General features: G+C 41.1%; 1 protein-coding gene across 5 annotated transcripts in view; it reads left to right on the top strand.

Annotated features, from left to right (window-relative positions):
- The window catches only part of tbc1d32 (TBC1 domain family, member 32), an 84,519-nt gene that overhangs the window by 21,290 nt on the left and 39,547 nt on the right, over positions 1 to 23,682 (top strand). For all 5 annotated transcript variants that reach the window (XM_044376346.1, XM_044376344.1, XM_044376342.1 and 2 more), the window contains exons 22-27: positions 995 to 1,114; positions 1,498 to 1,586; positions 13,115 to 13,237; positions 17,427 to 17,535; positions 19,261 to 19,354; positions 19,447 to 19,572. In XM_044376346.1, the coding sequence (XP_044232281.1) occupies positions 995 to 1,114; positions 1,498 to 1,586; positions 13,115 to 13,237; positions 17,427 to 17,535; positions 19,261 to 19,354; positions 19,447 to 19,572 (661 nt within the window). The remainder of the gene's footprint in view (positions 1 to 994; positions 1,115 to 1,497; positions 1,587 to 13,114; positions 13,238 to 17,426; positions 17,536 to 19,260; positions 19,355 to 19,446; positions 19,573 to 23,682) is intronic.

Genomic DNA, 23,682 nt, shown 5'->3' with positions numbered 1-23,682 from the left:
TGTGTGTGTGTGTGTGTGTGTGTGTGTGTGTGTGTGTTGTTGGCGGCGTCTGACAGCAGCCAAGTCATCTCTCTCGGTGAAACTATCCATGTGAACACAGACAGCCAGTGAAGTGTGATCTGTGTCCCTCCGCTGGTGACTTTAAAGTCTTATCAGCGGGTCAGCTGCCAGGTTACATACTGTACATACAGTCAGACCACCGCGTCCGTCCCAGCCGGCACAACGCAGCAGCGCCTCTCAACCGAGTCTGTGCTGGAAGCAGATAGACGGAAACGTGTCACCTTAAAACTCTGCTATTAGGAGATTTGAAGCTTCTTCACTTTGAACTGATTTTATTCCTTTACAAAGATGAAAACACATGAAAACATCTGTAATTCAACTAAAAAAACACCAAACAGGCAGGAACGAAAATGTCAATATAGAATTGCAAAAGGCACAAACATCATGACGTGAGTATATATGTGTGTATGTATATTAGTATCTACCTGGTCTTGTTCCTTGTGTAAGAATGCTCACATGTGATCAGCATATTTTAATGTCTCTAATATCCTTATTTCCATGTTTCGCTTTGTTTTTTTGCCTCAATTCACATTTTCCATATAGACAAAAATCCCTGTGAATCCCTGAATATCTACATGACAGAAGGATGGAGAAAATACTTCTAGTTGAGGGTTTAATCTTTCTTCTTTTAGCCTTATTTTTCATTTTAAAGGTTTATTTTTTCAACCAACAAGTAGCGACGACCGACGCCACAAACCACAGCGTGTTTATCCAAAGCTCCTTTATAAAACACACACAGTAGGAGAAAGACAAATTATAATAAATGTACCATAAAAGTACCTAAAATACAAATGAAAAGCATCTTATCAGATCACTGTTCACAAGCTGTTTGAAATTTCATTTATTTATGGTCAATAATGAGTTCTGATTTTCCTGCTTTTACTTTTCTTTATCATATACTTGACTTATTGTCTGACTTCCTGTCTCTCCGCAGTCCTTCCTGTCCTTGGTCAACCTGCTGTCGTCCTCCCAGTCGGTGTGGGAGCTACTGGGCCAGCAGCCGTTAGCCAACAAGAGCGAGTACACCCTGAGAGAGATGCCGACCTCCATACCTGTCAGTGTACAGCACATACACACACACACACACACACACACACACACACACACACCTCCTCACACTGTCGTTCAGCCTTCATGCAGTTCCTCTTTCAGCCATTTGAGGGCATGTTTGCACTTTTTATTTTGCCTTCAGTCACCATCCACCCACCCACACACACACACTCACACACACCCACACACACACACACACACACACACACACACACACACACACACACACACACACACACACAAACACTCCTCACAAAGGCCTAAACCTCTAAACACAGAGGCTGATGTACATCTTCCACCTTACACATCATAAATATCCACACTGTTTTCGTTTTGCACCATAACTGCCGTGTTCTTCTTCACAGCCTCTCGTTTTCACCCCCGCAGGATTTGATTGACAGGCTGATCGCTGTGAATGCAGATGTGAAGATTCATTCTCTGTTTCACTACGAACAGTCTCACACGTTCGGCCTCAGGTGAGATTGATATTATTTTTTTTTCCATATTACTTAACATCAGCAGGGAAGCTCACGGTATTGGATTAGCACCTGGTGACTGCACACACACACACACACACACACACACACACACACACACACACACACACACACACACACACACTCTCTTCAGCCTCTGGCAATAGCAGACTGACATGGTTCTTTATACTTTGATTACCCAGCATTGAAGTCTGATGAAAGGATTTCTCTGGATAAGAGAGAAATAAGCTGGGCTGTGTGTGTGTGTGTGTGTGTGTGTGTGTGTGTGTGTGTGTGTGTTTCTATATTTATGAAGAGCAGAGATGCTAACAAGTGTTAGTGAGAGCGTTGGTGAAGGAGATGAACGAGTTATGATTGTAGGGTTACAGTAAAGGTTAAAGTGAATACTGTAATACTGGACTGTTATAATGACAATAACTGAGTAGGATTTAGTAATAATAGTCTGAGAAAAGTTTCATATTTTGGCTGAAAGGTTAGAACAGGTTTGCAACTAAGATTTACTGTTCAGGTTTAAGACTAAAAACATGTTTAAGAATGATATAAAGTAGGGATGCACAATATTGGATTTTTTGCCGATATCCAATATGCCGATATTTCCAACTCATTGTGGCCGATGCCGATATATACACATATTTATGATCAATGAAGACAATATATGAAGGAAGAACTGAGGAAGACTGGAGTTCAGGAGCTCAACATTAAAACTTTAATGAACCTGCCAAGTGGGAGCAGCAGTAGAGTTTTCATTGAGTTTATTAGACAGACAGGATCAATGTGTAGGATTTAATCTCTGGTCCACACTCCGGACCAGAAGGTGGCGGTAATGCACCTGATACGCTGGTCGACAACCGCCGTTATAAACCAAAAAGATTTTTTTTTTTCCAAACAGAGTGGTGTATCCTGCCAGCCGAGGTGTTTCCTATCTCTGCAGCCGAACACAGCAGCTCCTCGATGGACTGTTTCACCCTGACGGTCCCGGTGTTTCCTCCGCAGGCCTAACCTGAATAACAAACCGGGGCTAACGTTAGCTGAGAGGCTAGCGGAGTGTTAGCCGCAGCATGACCGGAGGGAAGCACAGCCAGCTAGCCTCTGCTAGCCTCCCAGCTAACGTTAGCCCCGGCTGTCTATGTGGAGCACCGAGCACCAGTTTGTTATTCAGGTGAAAGTGGGAAGAAGCAGCGGGTCTGACGGGCAGCTGAGTGAAGTGCAGCCTGCGGAGGAAACACCGGGACCGTCAGGGTGAAACAGTCCATTGAGGGAAGCAAAGACGACATATCGGCCTCTCATAATATGCTGATATTTCATTTTAGAGCTTTCATTGGCCGATACCCATGACGTGCCGATAATATTGTGCATCCCTGATATAAAGTAATCTGTGCAAGAGAAAATCTTCACTAGTGTTCATATACATTTGTGCAATTGTGTGTGTGTGTGTGTGTGTGTGTGTGTGCGCGCTACGGTGGCTGCTGTGCTTTCCTTTTCCCTTTTTAAGGGGCTTTCTGAATCACAATAGCTTTGACTTGTTTGGAGCCGTGCTGACTCACTCTGTCTGTCTCTGTCAGTCAGCTCACTGCTATTAACATCCAGAAGCCAAGTGAAAGGAACAAGATGCTCTGTTCATTTACCAGCCAGACTAACTGACAGTCTCACACACTCTGAGCCTCCTTTTGTCTCTCCGGGTGCCTTAATGTGCTGGATGTAGAATTATACCATCAGTAAGTCATTAACATGTTAATTTGAAGTATTAATATAACAGCCTTAAACCAACAAAAGTAAATTCGCCATTTACATTTTTTCATTCTTTATTTTTCCACATTGGAAATTTGACTTGCAGCTTCGGGGGGGAATAAACAGACACATCAGTTACAAAAAACATCACCCAAAAAAGCACCGACGTCATGAAAACCTCTCAGATACATTAATGAGGATTCAGTCTGGGACTTAACTTCCAGGTTTTTTGCCCTCATGATGATTGTTTAAAACACATAAAACACATCCTTTCTAACACAAAATCATGTGCAACATTTTCATTCAATTTTTCCGATTATCCGTCGCCTGAGGGACATGACGGTGTGGTACGGTGTGGGGGGGGGGGGGCTTTATCGATCCCAGAGCAGGAAATTGCATCAGTGCAGCAGCGACTAAACACACCAGGACACTGATTCATGAACAGTGTGTCAAAACAAACACGAAAATTAAAAAGCAAATACAAGAGTACAAACATGGGAATGGAGGTCATATCATGTTAGTGCGATAACAATTTTTTTCGTGATTGATTAATTGATTATTCATTTGGTTTATTAAACATCAGGAAACTGTGAATGTTCATTAAAATATCCTAAAGCACAAGGTGACATCATTAAATCTCTTTTTTTGTCCAATAAACAGTCCAAAGCCCCAAATATGTTGAATTTATTATAATGTTGGACCAAAAAAAGCAGCAAATTCTCACATTTAAGAACCTGGAACATCAAATCATTAAAAATGTACCTAAATGATTGATTGATTTTCAAAATAGTTGCAGGTTCATTTTGGATCGACTACTTGACTTAGCAGTTTCAGCTGTCGTGTATAATGATACAATACATATAATAATGTCAATAAAATCAGGTATTTTAAAAGTACTTTTACAGTTTTATGTCAAATCAGTTTTATTTTTATAGCCTGATGTTATAGCCATAACTGTCCCGTGTGTTCATGCAGGATCCCGACGCTTAGAGCAGGAGACATTTCTAGAACAGAGTGGCAAATATACAGGTAGCTAGTAAATGAAAACTGGATCTGAGCTTCAACGCCCCGCAGGCTGACTCAGGTTGGTGCTGCTGCTGCTGCAGCGTCAGGATGGGGGTGTGTGTGATGCAGCCTGATGGCAGCTGGCAGGAAAGACCCTCCTGTTACACTGGCTGCTCTCTGCTGTTGCATCAGTATGCTGCGGATATGTGTGTCTCCTGCTTTGTAGAGAAGGACGTCTCAACGCAGATCAATGAAACATGCAGCAGCAGTTTGCACGAAGCCGAACCCTCTCAGGAAGCAGCTGTAGACGTTCATGAAGTGTATCCTGACACACACACACACACACACATATATATATGGATTATGAAGCAGTTGATATACACACTGTACTATAAGTGCTCTGATGCAACTTTCATGTCATATTGAGCTTCCACATATCAGTGTGAATGTTTCTGTGCTGTAAGGCTTTAATTATTTAGAGGATTAGACTTGTTCTAGTTTCCTTTGGCCCAGTGTGTATGTAGTGGAGAACAGCGCCCCCTGCAGCCGAAAGCTTAGTACAACTCTGCAGTCAAGTTAGTGAAAAATGTTGAAAGCCATCTAATCATAGTTTCATCAAGATGAATTTACATTAGTACAAATGTTTGTGTTTGATACACAGTTGAACTGCATGTCCTGAAATTTCCCCTTTAAGAATAATTTGTGTCTCATATAGTTTTTCCACAAAAAAAGTCCAATTAGCTCATTTAAAATCCTTAAAATTACATCAGAATCAGGTTTATTGTCGAGTAGGTTTGCACATGAAAGGAATTTGCCTCGATGTTGTTGGTACATAACAGTCAAAAATATACATACAATTAAGTAATCCTTTAAAAATATAAAAAAGAAATAATTTAAATAGAATGAAATGAGTGGGGGTCTCGGGTCTTGTTGATGAGGCGGCTGCAGACAGGAAGAAACTGTTCTTGTGTCTTGACAGACTCTTGCTGGAGGGAAGTGTTTCCTAAAGTTTGTGTCGGGGGTGGGAGGGGTCGGCCGTGATCTTTCCTGCTCGCCTCAGGGTCCTGGAGGGACGACAGACTGCAGCTGATCACCTTTTTGGCACAGCAGACGATACTCTGCAGTCTGCCCTCGTCCTTGGCAGCTGCAGCGGCGTAGCAGATGGTGATGGAGGATGGAGGTGATGGACTCAGTGCTGCTGGTGTAGAAGAGCACCATGATTGACTTTGGCAGGTTGAACTTCTTAAGCTGCCGCTGGAAGTTCATCCTCTGCTGAACCTTCTCGGTAAGGCTGCTGATGTCCCTGGGTGATGATGGTTCCCAGGAGGAGGAAGGACTCCACGGCGTCGACTGGGGAGTCACACAGGGTGATGGAGGCAGGTGGGGCTGCGGTGATATCCACAACCATCTCCACTGTCTTTACAGCGTTGAGTGTCATCCCAACCGGAGATGAGCCCCAATGAGGATGATGTCATCTGCCGACTTCAGCAGCTCGTGGACCTGCAGTGGGACGTAACCTCCGACCAGAATGAATGAAGCAAGCTCACAGGGGGGGAGTAGAAGGTTTACAGTTGATGATAAAAGTTTCCAGAACAGGAGAACAGTGCTGCAGAATCACTGTCACATGTCTACACCAACCACTGTTAGTATGAAAACGGCTCTGAATATCTGGAAATCTGCCAGCTGCAGCACAGAGTCCGTTATCGATCCACACAACCAAGTTTCCATGAAGAAAAGTCTCTGTTCTCCCTCATCGTTAGCCGGAGTTCATCTAATTGGTTGCACAGTGATCGAATGTTAGAGAGAAATATTAATGGAGGGCGTCGTCTGCATCTCCTCCGTCGTTTCACAAAGATGAACAAAATGTCCAGTAATTCCACAGATGGGATGAGAAAGTTGGGAAATAAATCCGCAGAAGTTGTTTCCCTGATGTTCATGAGCTCTTCTCTGGTGAAATAGCTCTGGGTACCATAGCAACCACAACAACCACAACAACCACAGCCAGCAGCCATCCGGTCCACCATCATCACCTCCAACTGCTGGACACAGGATGTTTGTGCACTGGAGGCTTCAAGTTTCCACATCACACTTTCATTAGTTACATACTGGACCACGATTGGCTCCATGATGTCACAAATCCTGCTGGTAGGTAAACGTCAGCACAGAGAAACTTTCCTCCTCCAGCAGATGAACGTGAAACAAACTGCACACGGTTCTGAACAGTGAAGCTCAAACATCCAACTACAGTAACAAGAAGAAAAACACATTTTTTGAGTGAAGGGAGACTTTAAACATTTATTTTCAAAGGCTCCTTTTCATAAACTTTGAAGTTTAGCTTGAGACATTTCATCACAGCCTTAAATTAAAAGATGACTGGCTTTGCCACCTTAATTTATTTTTGTGTTTCTGTCCAGAAGGGACGGGATAGATTCCCTCCAGAATGAAAGGCACCGTGTGCTGTTCAAGTAGAAAGTAGAAACTGGTTTGATCTCAGCCACCCATCAGCACCTGCTCTGTGTTTCATCCCTGTCAGATGAAACATTCATTATCATCATTATTTTGCTTTGTTTCTTTGACTCTGGATCATTTATATTAAACATAATTACTTTTAATTCGATTTGCAAAACCCACAGATTTTGCATTTATTTTAATATTTCTGGCTGAGATATAAAGTCTGTTAGAAAAATTAATTCCAAACACAAACAGACGACCTGGCAAACAAACACCTGCCTGCCTGATGAAGGGCTGTGTCCTCTGTGTATTTATTACTGTTGAATAGATGGCACAACAATCACAGGTACTGAGCTCACTACCAATTAGGAGAAATGATATTCCTCTTGACTGCATGATTAGCCAGAACCCTCTGTGTTATCTAAGGAAACATGTATATGAGAGGTTTAAAACCTGCCTATGAATATTAAACTCATCTTGGACAAACCCTCAGTTTGGTTTGTGTAAATGTTTAGTTTAGAAACAGAAACCTTCCTTCGCCTGAGGTCAACTGTAACTTTAACCGCTTGTGTGATGGTTTGACCACAGCAGACTGGAGGGAATTAAGGGACTCGGCCTTGATAATTTGTTCGGGTGTCGATCTATCACGTTTGCCACATAATGAATAATAGATAACAGCTCCAGGCGGCTCTTCTGTTGGAATCTGTTGTTTCTCCTTAATGTCTGTTTCCTCACATGGAAATACAAAGAGTCACTTTATATCTTCTCTGTGTAGTGAGTCTAGAAATTGAGCGAAGCCTGTTTTTAGGAAGATCTTTTAATTAAGGGTCTGTAACTGACAGTATAAAATGCTCATTGGAACAAATTCTGTCATGTTGATGCAAAATATATTACATTTCAATAAGAAATATGGTGCTGAGCTTAGTACTGGAGACCCCATCATGGTGCTGAGCTTAGTACTGGAGACCCCATCATGGTGCTGAGCTTAGTACTGGGGACCCCATCATGGTGCTGAGCTTAGTACTGGAGGCCCCATCATGGTGCTGAGCTTAGTACTGGAGACCCCATCATGGTGCTGAGCTTAGTACTGGAGGCCCCATCATGGTGCAGAGCTTAGTACTGGGGACCCCATCATGGTGCAGAGCTTAGTACTGGGGACCCCATCATGGTGCAGAGCTTAGTACTGGGGGCCCCGTCATGGTGTAGAGCTTAGTACTGGGGGCCCCGTCATGGTGCAGAGCTTAGTACTGGGGGCCCCGTCATGGTGCAGAGCTTAGTACTGGGGGCCCCGTCATGGTGCAGAGCTTAGTACTGGGGGCCCCGTCATGGTGCAGAGCTTCGTACTGGGGGCCTGGAGGAGCAAGCTGCTGGTGGATCTGAGGGTGCGGGTGGAGGTCTGCTGTGTGATCAGTTCCTGTAGGCGGGGAGGTGCAGGTCTGTTGATGGATTTGTATGAGCAGCAGGACTTTGTTGTCAATCCTGAAGGACACAGAGAGCCAGAGCAATGAAAACAGAATTTATGTTTGTGTTTATTATTCTGGTCTCCGTCTCTAAATTCAGGTCCTCTAATAAGTGTGCTGGTAGTCATTTTGGAAATTATTGCTCCCTTAATGAGATTTGAAGACTTGTAATAGCTGTGATGTCTGCTGTGTGGGCGTTGACTGACAGCTGTGATTGACAGTCGGCTCTCCTCAGCCTCACACTCTTAACACTAGGTCACTGATTTTGGTCCTTTAAAGGCTTCACATCACCGCCGCCATATTCAGGTCTAATCACCAGCACCCACTGTCAAGCAAACATGCACTGAGCATTCCTGAAGTGCATCCCCCTTGAAAAAAGGAAGCCACAATTTCCACCCCTCTTGATCTTCACAAGCTAATGAGAGCTAAAATCCCTCAGCTCTTTTCCTTGGTTTCTAAAAGCCTCTTTGTTGTCATGGCAACCAGCACTTTTCCCCCTGTTTTTCCCCGGTCTGAATTGTTTGGATGCTTTTATTCTACTATCTCTGCTACTGATGGCTCTGTACATGTCAAGTGTGTGTGCCGGCGCAGAGCTTCACACATTTTAACTGGATTTGTTTAGATATTATTTGACAGCAATAAAACCTTGAAAAAGAATTACAGACATTAAGAAAATGAGCGTAATAAAAGGGAACAATTACTGCTGATCTAACTATACATCTGTACACTAATGTTTGTACCTGGAGTTTTTAGACTAGATGAAGATTATGTTACTTTGGGAGATCTTGTGGCTCTGAGGTCCGACTGAACAGGTACTACAGAGACCGTGTGGCTTAGACAGGAACAACTGTGATGAAACCGAGGTTATTCAGTTATTTTGTCCTCCTGAGAGTTCAGATGTTGTTTTCTCACCTCACCAGACAAATTAGATTAGAATAGATTAGGAATAAATAAAAGAAATTAATATTTCAGACTTTTATCCAGTGCCATCAAACAAGTAAAGTATGAAAGTAGTAAAATGGATTAAGAGAAGAGATTAATTTTGTTTTCTTTCAGGCTCAGTAATGACTTGCCGTATTTCCTCAAATAAAAGACAGTAGTTAATTAAAAGCCGGCTCTCTGATAATGTCCGGGGACGTGGTCGACATAAACAAATAAAGACCCCAAAAACAGCTGGTGCCAGTTAAACATAAATAGTAGTTACCTGGATGTAACTTCAGTTCTATGAGTCTAGCCGACTGTCACAGAGAGGGGAGGACCAACAGAGGAGACGCGATATCGTTTAAATACGGGGATAATATTTTAATAATAATGACGGCAGCGACACTACATGAGCATGGGTAACCAGGGTAACCAGGATAACTTGGCTAAACCAGCGAGCGTACATCCATGAGCTAAGTGGTGCACTGCCAAAATGTTCCAGGTGGAACTCAAGCGGTAGAATTATTGTCCTGCACGTCGGAGTAAGTGGATTAATGGTAATGCACAACACAACAACCACAACAAACAAACATTTAACAGAACAAGATCAGAAAACAACGAGGCTTCATACTAAAATATGAGCAAATATACTTATCAAACAGAGGGAATTAGAAATGAAAGCTTCTCTCTAATATAAGCTTCCAATAAAGACCTGGTACCTTCTGCAGGTGTGGTGAATAGAGGCCCCGCCCTCTATTAGAGGAAATACGGTAGTACAGTGAAGCGTCATGGTCTTGTTAATTGCTCCAGTGTTAAGATCTAATTGAAGCTTCTCATTGATCTGTGTGGATGGATAGCCTGCAGACTTCACGGTGTTCCCTGGATGTGTGGACATCATAACTGAAATCTCTTATTTTCACCAGATTCCACCAGATTGGTCTCTACTTTGTACTGTATGAATGTACTTCATGTGGCGTCTCCACAAACCCGGATGGAAAAGAATTTAGTGGCCACGTCTCCAGACATTTTCATGATTTAATGATTGATTGATTAATTGGCAATTCACTAATTGGTAACTTCAACATGTCAAATGTTGCCAGCATATAAATGTCAAAGCCTCCCAAATAAAAACTGTTTTTATAATCTTAGCATCAGATAAAATGAGCTGTAGCTCTGGTCAGCTTGAACAAGAAATGTAACAACTTAACTTTGGTTCACATAAGATGGATCGTAGTGTTTCAAAGATATCAACTATTCAGCCTGTTTTAACCTTTGTGTCTTGGTGTAGAAAGTGACTTTATTCTGAATATATTTGTTTTTATCTCTAAAAAGGGCAACACGTGGCTGCCATAACGTGGAGTAAACTCAATATCTTTGGGTTTCAACTGCTTTTAGGATAAAATGAGCAAAATCAGTGTAATGTAATTAACCAGTAGCAACATTTTAAGAGACCTCTGACTGGAGTGAGTCTTCACCCCACTTAAAGGGGACCTTTTATGCTTTTCCTTATTTTCAGTAAATGTTACAATGTCGGATGTTCATATTAAAAGTGGCAAACGTGTCAAATAATGAGGTAAACATATGTAGCAGTGATCCCTGTGAGCAAGAAGCAGCAGCTTCAGACAGCCCTGAACACTCGGTTTCCAACAGTTTTTTCTACTTTCAGCCCGAGCTGACGTCGACTGGTGATGGATTTATTTATTTATATGTGGTCATCTGCTCCACACACAGCGCATGAGTTGACTGCTCTGCTACGCTAACGTTATAGTGTTTCTTCATTGTTTTAGGGGTAGTCACGCCCAGCCATGACTCCATTACACAGCAGGGCAAAGTAAAATAAGTAGTTTACCTGTTGGAGGTGTGCTGGTCTTCATCAAACATCATCATCACTGTGGCTGTTTCTACTTGTACTGTTCCTCCCTGCGTTATTTCTAACTGATCCACTGAACAAAGAGCTCCTGATATCTCCTGTTGTTGTGTCGACCAGTTTTTAGTGCTGCTAACGAAGCGCCGCTAATTCAGTGAGGAACACCTTTCATTTCCTGTATATTCTTCACAATAAAAGTCTCCCATTATTTAGTCATTTAAAAGCTTTTAATTTGAAGCAGTAAAGAAGGAAATGTTGGGTTTGCATCGGCAGTAACTTAACACTACTGATACAGCTGCCCCTTGGCAGCTTCCAGAAAGCTGACCAATCAGAATAGAGTGGACTCATCAGGAGGGGGGCCTTAAAGAGACAGGAGCTAAGACTGCCTGTTAGAGACAGAGAGAATTGAAGGGCTGCATAAAGGGTTAATATAAGATAAATGATGAGTTTATTTTTAACTGTGAATCATGCAACGCTACTCTAGTGGAATCCAAAAATAAAAATATAGAGCTGGAAATGAGCATAATAGGTCTCCTTTAATGAAAGAGGCTTATCAGACAGACAGTGGATGCAGGTCTGGTTCTCTACTTCGTTGTTTCAAACTGAGAGAGGTCACAAGGCCTGACAGGCTCTCAGCCTCTTGCTGTGCTGCTGTCAGAATGAGTGAGTAGAGCTGTCATTCAAACACGAGTCCAAGCAACTGCCCAACACATCAGGAAACGAAGCAGCTGTTCAGAAGGAGAAACTAAAACACTGAAAACCCACACAGCACAGCAAACAACATGCAGAGCTTTAAGCAGCATCTTGTATGTTAGTGCTCACCCCCCCCCCCCCCCCCCCCCCCAACCACCCAACCACAACTAACACACATACAATTAGAAATGACATTTTGTGAAAAGCTTTTAAATGTTCATGAATAACCCTGACATTTCTGTTCATTTTGTTGTTCATTTGTTGTTTTTGAAGCCTTATTTTTGAGATCTGGTAGAAAAACAGTAGCAGTGATAACAAAGAAGGAAATCAATTTACATAAAACTGTGTAAAATTACAGTAAAGTCACTCTACGCATAAGCAAAGTGACAGTACAGGAAAGACTCTTACATGACCTGAAACACCAGCGTATCTGCAGCAGATACCAAAAACAGCTTGAGACGTCTCGGTTATTGATGAAGACCAAACACAAGCTGCCTCGTCATCCTGACAGTTTTGTTGCTTTACCTGTATTCTGGTTGCACCATGTCAGTGTATTAGCTGACTAATGGGTCATTATGGTCTCGGTTGGCTAACACTTTTTTCATTGTCCTGTTTTGTCTGATTAACTGTTTGCTGTCATGTATGACACATAAAAACTCAAAATCCTCTCGTTTCAGAAACTGCAAACAGCAATTTTTTTGTATTTTTGCTTAAAAAATGAATCAGAATCAGGTTTATTGTCGAGTAGTTTGCACATACTAGGAATTTGCTTGGTGTTGTTGTGCATAACAGTCAAAAATATATACAAAATGAAGTAATCCTAAATAATATATAAAAAAGAAAAGAATTTACAATAAAAAATATTTAAAGTATATTCTATGTGAGAAGAGCTGCTACAGGTTTACATTTATAAATAGTCACTAATAAAACTGGTCAATAGTAACGCTCAAATAACAAAGTTACTGATCCGTACTTTAAAGATGTTTTGGAGCTTTTCCCCTCTGTAGGTACAACTCAGACCTTTGTCAGAGTCAGTGTCTGTAAATGTTTCTGGGGCTCGACAGAGAGCTTGAGTCTGGCATCATTACTGGCAATTGAAAATGAACCATGAAGCGTTTTCCAAGGGTTCCTACTCAACAAAGCTTACAATTGGCTACGGCAAGCTGGCGGGAAAAAAACAGTGTAGACTGATCCAGTGCTTGCAGACATACAAGGCCAGAAGAGTCCAAATGGGGTCTTTGTCTGCATGGTTCTACCCTGCAGTACTGTACGATTTGAACCGCCTGCTGTTGCTGCTTTTCTATAATATCTTACAATGTCAGTCCTCTAAACATATTTTGATGTCTTTATGTTTGTTTGTTTGTTTGTTTGTTTATGTGCAGACTGCTCAGTGTGCTCTGCTGTAATCTGGACTCCTTCCTGCTGTTGGAGAGCCAGTACAACATCTGCTCCATGCTGCTGCAGAGTCAGAGGGAGAATGTCAGCGAGCAGGACGCCAGTGACGGGTATGAACTCGTCAATACATATGACTGGGAATTCATAACTTGTATTATTGATCAATTACTGACACAGGTCTGTTGTAATGATCTGAATATTTGTACTATTTATTTATAATTTGCAAAAAGAAAATACCTGATTGTTTTCAAAGTGACTTTAGTTCAGCTATAAATCCCAGATAAGAATACTTTTAAATATATTTATTATTAGTCCCATGATGCTGTTTATTATTGTCATCATCACTGAGTGTATGATGGGACCAGTATGAGTTGAAGCACAGATCACTACAGTAGATGTAACTCAGGGTGGAAAGTGTTGAGAGACGCTCAACACTTTGTTGGTTTTGGTCTTTTCATTGGATTTGTTGACTCATCCTTTAATTTAAACTAATTTAAAAACACAGCAAAGTTATTAAGTATAAGTATAAAAATGGTATCTTCTCACTTAAGAATAGTTCAACATGTTGGGGAATGTGCCTACCAGCTGGTTTGGTTCTGTCCAAAGTTCAAAAATAAGCCAACCAGCAACTCTGAAGCTTAAAAAACATGTAGTGTCTGATTTGTTTAATAAACAGAAAAGTGTACAATGACAAAGAAAATCTTGGTTGACTGGAATCGTACATAATCTTCAACTAATTGTTTAGTTGCGGGGATCACATTTCTCTGTTCTGTATTTCTCTGTTTAGCGTCTTCAGGCTAGGCTAACCCATTGTTGCTAACTTTGGAGCTAACCTCCTTCACTTTTCCAGCATTTGGGGAAACAACAGACGTGACTTTTTAGCATTTATTAACTGACACACTGTAGTCTGTACTGTACATTTACTGCCAGACTGACAACTTTCTAATATTTTCCTCTGCTCCGCTCGCATCCACCGTCACTTTCCTGCTGCTCTTTCCCGCTCGCTACTCAATGCCGTTGCCACCAATAGTTTCCCAGGCAACGACACAGAGGTTGACTCACGTACCAGACTCCCAAATGCTGTTGATTTCTGAATGATTGGATGTTTGGCGTTATATTTGACATTAAAAATATTTTTTGGCCTGGCGGGAGTTCTGTTGTTATAATTACAGGAGAAACACTGATTCAGTAAACGTTCAGTAAACGTTCAGTAAACGTTGAGTACAGTTAGACCCAGCAGGCTCCATCAGGTTGGGAGAGTTCAAACTTGTGAAAAGGGGACAGACTAACAAATTACCTGTGAAAACAACGGGGGTGTTTTGAATACACCCCCGTTGTTTTCACAGGTAATTTGTTAGTCTGTCCCCCCGCCGTAGGAAATAATGGATTAATCCTGGAAAGCTGTTGATGTAGCACTTTTTTCCTAATGAAAATAACACGGAGATTATTCGACCAATGAGGATTAAGTCAGATGAGAGCATATCGACCAACTAATCGACCAGTCGACCAGCAGACTGCAGACCTACTATTTACCTTCTCAGCTCCTCTGGGCAGCATTTCTGTTGCCAGATGTGTTTGATGAGTACGTGCTTCAGTCTCAATCACACCAAACCTGGCAACCAGACCACTGTCTTCATTTCTGTTTATGACAGATCAAATAAGTTAATCAGTCTTAACGAGTGGTGCTAATAGAGATCAGATCTAGACTGGAAGCAGCAGTCTTCCTGCTTCCAGTCTTTATGCTAAGCTACGCTAACCACGTCCTGACTCCAGCTACAACACTTAAAGATCAACTTGCAGGTTGATTTTCTTTCTGGATTTGCCTACGATTTTATGAGTTTACTAAGACATAAAGGCAGTAATTCAGTGACCCAAATGTTGAGCTGTTCCTTTAATATTCTTCCTGTACTTTGATGTTAATCTTACATCTTTTCTAGACAGTCAGTGTATGTTCTCCAGAAGGTTCAGTTTCCTCCAGCTGTGTAGGAATCTGAGACATTCAGACGTTTCAACAGTTTGCACACGTAGTCGTTCTCTCTCACACTCATTCGCTGAAAGCTTTTTGCTCCTCTGTGCATCATCCTGATATGACAGAACACTTTCAAATTTAATCATCGCTCAGGAGGAGGAATTGTCTGTTTGTTTTCCTTGTCACAAATGAAATGAAATAAAGAGGCAAGAAAGTGAAAAGGCCATTTCTGTAAGTGGGTGTTCAAGAGCGCCTCTCTCTCTCTCTCTCTCTCTCTCTCTCTCTCTCTCTCTCTCTCTCTCTCTCTCTCTCTCTCTCTCTCTCTCTCTCTCCCTCTGTCTCTCTCTCTCTCTCTCTCCCCCTCTCTCTCTCGCTCTCTCTCTCTCTCTCTCTCTCTTGCTTCTGAATGGAAATGGCCTTGAAATGCCGACTCATATCTGGTTGTCTGAACGTTGGCTCCATTTTGGAGAATGATGACCTGTTAATTTCTCCGCCCATCTCCCGTTCCTGCATCCGTTATCATCATCAGACATCACCTTCACCTCTCTCCTCCTCCTCCTCCTCCTCCTCCTCCTCCTCTGTTCTCTCCTGCTCAATGTCATCTAAACTTTACTTTTTTTGGCATCTGACTTTTGATTTACCGTACTGTGTGTTGTCATTCTTTTTCCCCTAATGCTCTTTATATCTTTTCTGCTCTGACCTTTTATATATCAATGACGTCCAAATTTACCCAAACTACTCTGTGAAGGCAATCTGCTGGCTCTATTTTACCCCCAGTTGTTTGAGATTTTAGTGACAAGGCTTTTTGTCAAATGTATGCAGATGACGTTTAAGGTCTTTAGAAAGAGTATTATACAAGAAAATAGTCCCCTTTATTACCAATTTTAAATCCAAATTGCCTCAGCTATAAGATCATTCCACCCAGGCTGACACCCTTCAACCCTAAATCACCTTTATAATTGGAATATTCACAGATCTGAAATTCTGACGTGGAAACTCTTCTTCCTCTCTTCTCTAACTCGCCGTGCAGCGATGATAAACTGTAGCTGCAAAGACGTTTATAAGACTCTACAGAGAAACTTGTCTGAGCGACAGTAAACTGGGGGAGTTTTGGAGGATTCATTTCTATGACTTTGTCTACTAGAAGTGTTATATAGAGGAGATTGTGACCTTTTCTCTGGTCTCAGGTGTGAACGGCCTCTTTGATCCGTCCGCTGACTCCTGCTTGATGACTTTGACCTCTTCCCAGCCGATGTGACCGGTTGTGATCTGGTGTTCACAGACAGCTGATATCGTCTGTTTCTGCTGTTCTCCAGATGTGATGTTCTCCTCTCTGCAGCTGCGTCCTGTTATTGAATATATCAGCGTTTTACATATAAATGAACATCAGTTACAGTCAAGTCCGACAAGTTGTCACAGTGCTGATTAAACCAGTCACCACCGGATCAGTCTCTCTGTATTTCACACTATACAGAGTTTTAATCTGGTGTTGGGTTTGATATTCCCGCGCTAACTGGCTAACTTCTCGTTAGCTCTCTGCTAAATCATCTCTTCTAGACTTTCCAAATATTATGGGAGCTGAATGGATCAGACTCTGATAGTGAAAGGAGTCATTTCATGGGGAGTTTATGATGCTTAAAACACAACAGTAGTGATGGAGTGAGTAGTGACGGAGTCGGCCACGGTGGAGCTCATGATGTGAGCACGTGCGATGCAGCTTTAAAGTGTTCAGTTAAACTAAACTAAACTAACTAAACTAACTTAAACGACTATTTTAATAATTGTTTAATTGAAACATTGTCTTCTTCTAGCTTCTCCAGTGTGAAGATCTGCTGTCTTTTTGTTCTATGTGATTGTAAACTGAAAATCTTGAAGGTTTTTGGACTGTTTGAGGAACAAAACAAGCAGTTTGAGGCGTTGAGGAGTGTTGGATTCATTTCATGTGTGTGTGTGTGTAGCTGTAGATAGACCGCAGATCATTCCAAACATAAAGCAGCTACTTGTGGGATTAGATAGAAGCTAAACTACGAGTTAACAGGACGGTAACATTACTGCAGCTGAGTAACAGGAATGTTAACGTCGTCCTTGTGTTGTAAACAGAAAAAACATTTCCTACAGCTTCACCTTCGCAATGCGTCATGTGATGTGATGACAACTAAGTTAGCAGCATATTTTTCTCATTTGGTGATATATTTAGTGTTTGATACGCTGTGACGAACACACCTCTGAGCATCATGACCTCAGTCCATCCGCATTATTTTTAGACTTTTACTGCTTGGTTTCTGTCTAATCCCCCCCACCCCCTCCCCCCCCCTCTCTCCTTCTCTCAGGGAGCTCATCATAGACAGTCTGTCGGTGGAGAGGAATCACGTGCTGGTCCGGGTCAGTTTGGTCGGAGGTCCGTCTGAGAGGAAGCTTCCACCTCGAGCCCTGCAGGAGGTCAGAGGTCACCTCATTTAATCTCATTGTCATCTGGATTTGAATTGATAGAAGCTTCCTGGTTCCTCTGAATGGATTCACTTTTCTCTGCAGTTCAAGTCTTTGAGTTTTACACAAAAGAAAACAAGGATTAAGAGGTTTTAAATCTTTGAGGTTGAAGCAAAACAAATCTTGAATATCAGAAAATAAAATAAAAAGCTTCTTTTTATTTGATTGTCAACGTCCTTAGAGATGCAGTTTGCAGTTTTTTATGTGTTTCTGTTTCCTGGATGGATATTTGTGGAAATTCAGTTTCCAAAAAGTTGTAACATTTATCCTTTGATGAAATATTAATTTCCTGCGTATCGTTGATATCGTTGAACAGATTCACTGACTTCAGGCTCAGTATTTATTCAATCAAACTGACTCGACTGTTTCTGTCTGAATTTGATGGAAAAATCTTTGAGAAATAGTGAAATTTTACTGCTGTAATCGCAAAAATGACTAAATGTTGTGTTTATTTTCAATATTTACTTTCATTATTCTTTAATTGCAATAAATGGAAGATTTAATGAAATATAATCCAAGAATAGAAAATATTCTTCATCTCTGAGCTGCTGTTGCTGGTAGTTTTATTACAGATGAAAGAATCTGACTGATAATCAGCCCGTAGCCGTATTTACTCTGCATGTTTTAGGATGGATATTAATTATTGAAATGTTTACGCTGAACTCAAACAGGAAGTCATTTATGCTGAGGTCAAGCAGAGTATATGAGAGACATTTCTAACTCCTGTTACTGAAGGAGAACACAGAAAGAAACAGATGAAGTAATGGATGTTATAATAACTGCTGAGCCTGATGAAGACCTCGCCGGCTTTACTTCACATCACAATCACTGAAATATTCAGTCTGTCAGTAGTCAACTGACGGTATGTTGTCCTACAGACGCGTTATGTTTTTATAGAAACTGTTACATACGCTCATATTTCAGGAGACTTGATGAATAAAAACAGTGATGGTCTGTCGATGTGAGACATAGAGAATCTGAACAAGTTATTAAAGAAGGGAAAAAAGTGAAGCATCTCAAATCAACCTGCACACAACAGTGCGTCTGAAGCTGAAGAAGGAAGGTCTGTAACATCTTTTCTAACGAGGTCTAGAAGCGGCGCGTCAGTCAGACTGAAATACCAGCAGGGATTATAACGAGTGGAGAGAAAGAACCCGACTAACATTTAAAACACATTATTATCAAGTCACACGCTGAGCTATGACTCAACTTCTGCTTCTTCAACATTAAGACGTGACAGACGTAATAAATGCGACTCTGAATGTCTGAGAGTTACGAAGAGAGAAAGAAAAAAAACAGACGGGACACAAATATAAACAAACAAATTTGATAAACTGTCAGAAGCCTCGGTGCTAAACAATCACTCACTAATTTATTCATCTACTCCTCACTTTTTAACTGCTTATAGTTTCATCAGATGGTATTTTATTATATTAAATCACAAACAAACACTAACAATCCAGCATCCTGTCACATCAATAACACTACAAACTTCTAAACATGCACAGCAGCAGAACAGTAAATGAAAGGAAATATTGCAAATATGATGAATGATTATGGTCCCGTTCACCTCACTGCAACAGAAACACTATAATACTAGCGCAGTATATTCTAAATATGATGTTTATAATAACTGCATTTGGATGTAAAGAGGTGGTCATTACCTGCTCCTTCCAGGGAGAAGATCCGTACCCCTGGCCCATGTTTTCACGCTATCCTCTTCCTCACTGCTACACCTGCGACCCGCCGACGATCCACCACAACTCAGCGGGTAAGACGGACGTCGTCGATGAAGCTGCTGACGTGTTAACTGGCGCTTTATTTTCATTCTTTTACCCGTCAATGTTTCTCCGTCTCGTACAGATCCTGAGCTCACTACGTTTCTGACGTCGTCTAAAGACACGAAGGACGAGGAGAACTGGATGGAAACGTGCAGGAGACACTACCGCAGAGTCATGACCACCAAACCCAGCATCCTGACTGGAAAAAGTAAGACACTGGTTGCCGTGGTTACTGTGGATTTTTAGTAATATAATGATGAGATATGACAGATATGGTTGGTAGAGCTGATTGTAAAGGTCTTAGGAATGAACAGCTTTAACATAGAACACACACACAGACTTCAACATGCAGTAAGATACATAAAATCTAATAAAATACATGAAACATACAATACAAATATGTCAAACAAATGCTAAAACCCACCATGGAAGCTCATATAAAAACATATACATCATTTATATGGAAGACTGATCACACTTCCACACATTTAAGAGGAATATGAGTGTGAGAGAAACAATTCAATATGGTCACAAAAATGCAAAAATGTTTCTCAGTTGCCACACAAGTTTTGTTCTCATCATAACTGACAGTAACTGAAGATTATACGACTGTGTTCGTTTTTAAAAAATCTGCACTGGGGTGACATGTTCCTTCATCGTGAAGAGTTTGGTCCCATTAACGGCTCCAAAGACTAATAACAGCATCATGTTTTCAGTCTCCAGACAGTAGTTCTGTGTAAGACAGACGCTAATGAGCATGTGCAGGAATGAGCTGCATATGACAGCATCTGGACTTTGTAGAATTCAGTTTATTGTTGGTTTGACTCTACGTATGAGATTAGTTGACAATAAGAAACATATAGAAATGTTATATACTGATCCAGAAGAAACATAATAAATGTATCATACAGACTAAATGTTTATTACTGTATATGTTTTTATCCTCAGGTGTTATTTGTGTACGTGTTCTCATGTCGTGTCCAGGTTGTGTTTTGCTGGAGGCAAAGATGCATGTATAAGTAATTTATATCCAAGGAATCAGTTTTTCACATACAAATATGTATTTATGATAAAGAACGTGTTTACCTACATGTATTCATAATGCAGACACAACCTTAAACGAATCAGCTGAATGTGAAGGATAACATCAGTAACATTCACTCAGCATCTTCAGTCCTTCACATCACTTTAATATCAGCTGCCTGTAGATGAGTAAACATGGTAGTAACATGTAGGAACGATGAGGAATAATGATGTCTTTGTAGTGCTGCAGGTGAGTGTGGAGGTGAATCTAATCTGATGTTCGTGACACTTTTTCAGAACTCGTTACCGTCACTGACGTTAACGCCTACGTTTCCTCATGTAGGAGTAAGTCGCTGTGATTCAAGAGGACTAAAACACATCCAAACGAAGGAGGCTTAACGATCTCGTCATTAATGCATGTACTGTACCGTGATTGCTTCCTTTCATCAGCACACTGCTGAACTGTAAAAGCATCCACTCGTTGCTCATTTAAGGACTTTTCACTGCAAGATCATGATCAAGACGTATTATCTGTTCTCTCTGCTGTTTTATTTGCCGTTAAACTCGTAAAACCTGGAATTCCACTTTATACGAAACCTTAAATGGAGGAAATTGCAGCATTTACATCCTGACTATTAAATTAACGCGCTTCCTCTGCAATTTATTGAATTTACTGGAGTCTGTCTCCATGTATGAAGACGAGAGTGATTATCACTCGTGTCTTCTATTCAGCTGTGAGATGAAAATGATTAACTATACTGTCTCTTCATCACAACACGCACCATTGGAAGTGTTTGTACGTTCAATACCTCGCTCTGTTGTCAGCTTATTGATTGCTTAATTGGTCTCTCTCAATGGCATGGCGATGAGTCTCTGAGCTGCGTTGTGAATCCTGTCTGTGGTTATGATCAGACCTCGTTGTGTTTTCTAATCCGGCGGCCTGTGAAATGCTCATAAAGCTGCACTGATGTGTATTTTTTACAGAAGCGTTCATTGCATGTTAAGCAGCTGCAGGAACATCACTTCACTCACATCCTGTTTCTCTTTAGATGAGACTTTTCATGTTGAACTGAATAATTCAGGAGAAAGACACACTCAGATATAATCTGATGACCAAGCAGCATCAATATAAAAACCCTCTCTATCGTCATATACACTATATCACCAAAAGTATTCACTCACCCATCCAAATAATTAAATCAGGTGTTCCAATCACTTCCATGGCCACAGGTGTATAGAATCAAGCACCAAGGTATGCAGACTGTTTCTACAAATGTTTGTGAAAGAATGGGTCGCTCTCAGGAGCTGATAGGATGCCACCTGCACAACAAGTCCAGTCGCTCCTAAATATTCCACAGTCAACTGTCAGTGGTGTTATAACAAAGTGGAAGCGATTGGGAACGACAGCAACTAAGCCAGGAAGCGGTAGGCCACGTAAAATGACGGAGCAGGGTCAGCGGATGACTTTCTGCAGAGTTAATCGCTACAGACCTCCAAACTTCATGTGGTCTTTAGATTAGCTCAATAACAGCGCGTAGAGAGCTTCATGGAACGGGTTTCCATGGCCGAGCAGCTGCATCCAAGCCATTCATCACCAAGCGCGATGCAAAGCGTCGGATGCAGTGGTGTAAAACACCCCGCCACTGGGATGAATTAAAGCAGAGACTGGGAGCCAGGCCTTCTCGTCCAACATCAGTGTGTGACCTCACAAATGCACTTCTGGAAGAATGGTCAAAAATTCCCATAAACACCCTCCTAAACCTTCCCAGAAGAGTTGAAGCTGTTATAGCTGCAAAGGGTGGACCAATGACATATTAAACCCTATGGATTAAGAACAGGATGTCACTTAAGTTCATATGCGAGTCAACGCAGGTGAGCCAATACTTTTGGCAATATAGTGTATCATTAACCCTTTTATTGCCATTCATGATATCTGCTGCTGTTTGGTGACCACCGGACTTCCTGGAGGGGCTGTTAGCTGAGCTGCTGCTAACGTTTGTCCAGTTTATTTCTCTGATAACTTTCTCTCTGATCTCTCTGATCCAGACGTCCAATGACTAAAATCCTTCTTCCGGCTAAAAGATATAGTTAAGAAAACGACATAAATTTATCATGAAAATGTGGCTTAAAACTGAATAAAAGTCAATTTATAACAGTTTGTGTGGAACAACCACAACGCCGATGTATTATCTTGTATGTGTGTAAGTTACTCTTTGGTAGACGCCATTGTAGCGGACAAACACAGCGCCGCCGTATGCATCTTGTGCGTGTTTACTCTTTGGTAGAGGAGGTATGACGCCATCGACAGGCGACCAAATGAAACGGTCCGTTACTTTGATTAAATTACAGATTTCTCTGAGTTTGAACATTGTTGGAAACATTTGGGATAATGTAAGTACACAACTCAACAACATATATAACATAGGTCTAGTTGTTTTTAGACATTTTAATGTGGAATAATTACATATTATACCTAATAAATTTAAATTCATATGCGAGTCGAGGCAGGTGAGCCAATACTTTTCGCAATATAGTGTATCATTAACCCTTTTATTGCCATTCATGATATTTGCTTGTTTAACACAGTTGATATTTTGTGATAAAGCTCTTTGGTATTAAATTCTGAAGGCGACAGGTGGCACTTGAGAAGAGTCCTTTTCAAGTGACGGCTGCATAATATAATAATAATAATAATGTAATATAATGTGTATTCAGCTTCGGTCATCACATGTTAAGTGTTGACTGGCGGGTACCCAAGGGCAAAGTGAGAAGTGGCTATCAATGACTAGATTAAATTAATTCAGTGTAGTACTTAAAGTGGACCAGAAGAGCTGCTGCTCCTCTTTATGTCAGCATGTAAGTGTCTGCGAGGGCACATCTGCCTCTAGAGATAATAGCAAACATTACACTTATTGACAGGTTATTGAGTTCACAAGCAACAAACCAAAACAGTTTCATACAGAAGCTCTGCGATACATTCTGTCTTTATGAAGGCTGAAAATGTTCAGTTTTTGTTGAAACTGTTGATTCAACTTCACGGTCGTTTTGTATTGTATTGAATTATACTGAGAGATGTTTCCTTCACTGAAATAATATTAGAAACATTTCTCAGTATAACGCAATAACCAAAAACTACAGCCTCAGAATGACCGTGAAGTTGAATCAACAGCTCTCTAGAACATTTTCAATAAAAACAGAACATTATAACCTTCATTAAGATTATTGCAGGGCTGTTGTAATACAATGAATTGGCAACTCAGTGTCTACAAGAGACACTATGATTATATCATCCCTT

This window comes from Thunnus albacares, chromosome 16, assembly GCF_914725855.1.
Source record: "Thunnus albacares chromosome 16, fThuAlb1.1, whole genome shotgun sequence".
Classification (NCBI taxonomy): domain Eukaryota; kingdom Metazoa; phylum Chordata; class Actinopteri; order Scombriformes; family Scombridae; genus Thunnus; species Thunnus albacares.
Note: the sequence above shows the minus strand (reverse complement) of the source record. Positions and strands in the feature narration are given on the sequence as shown.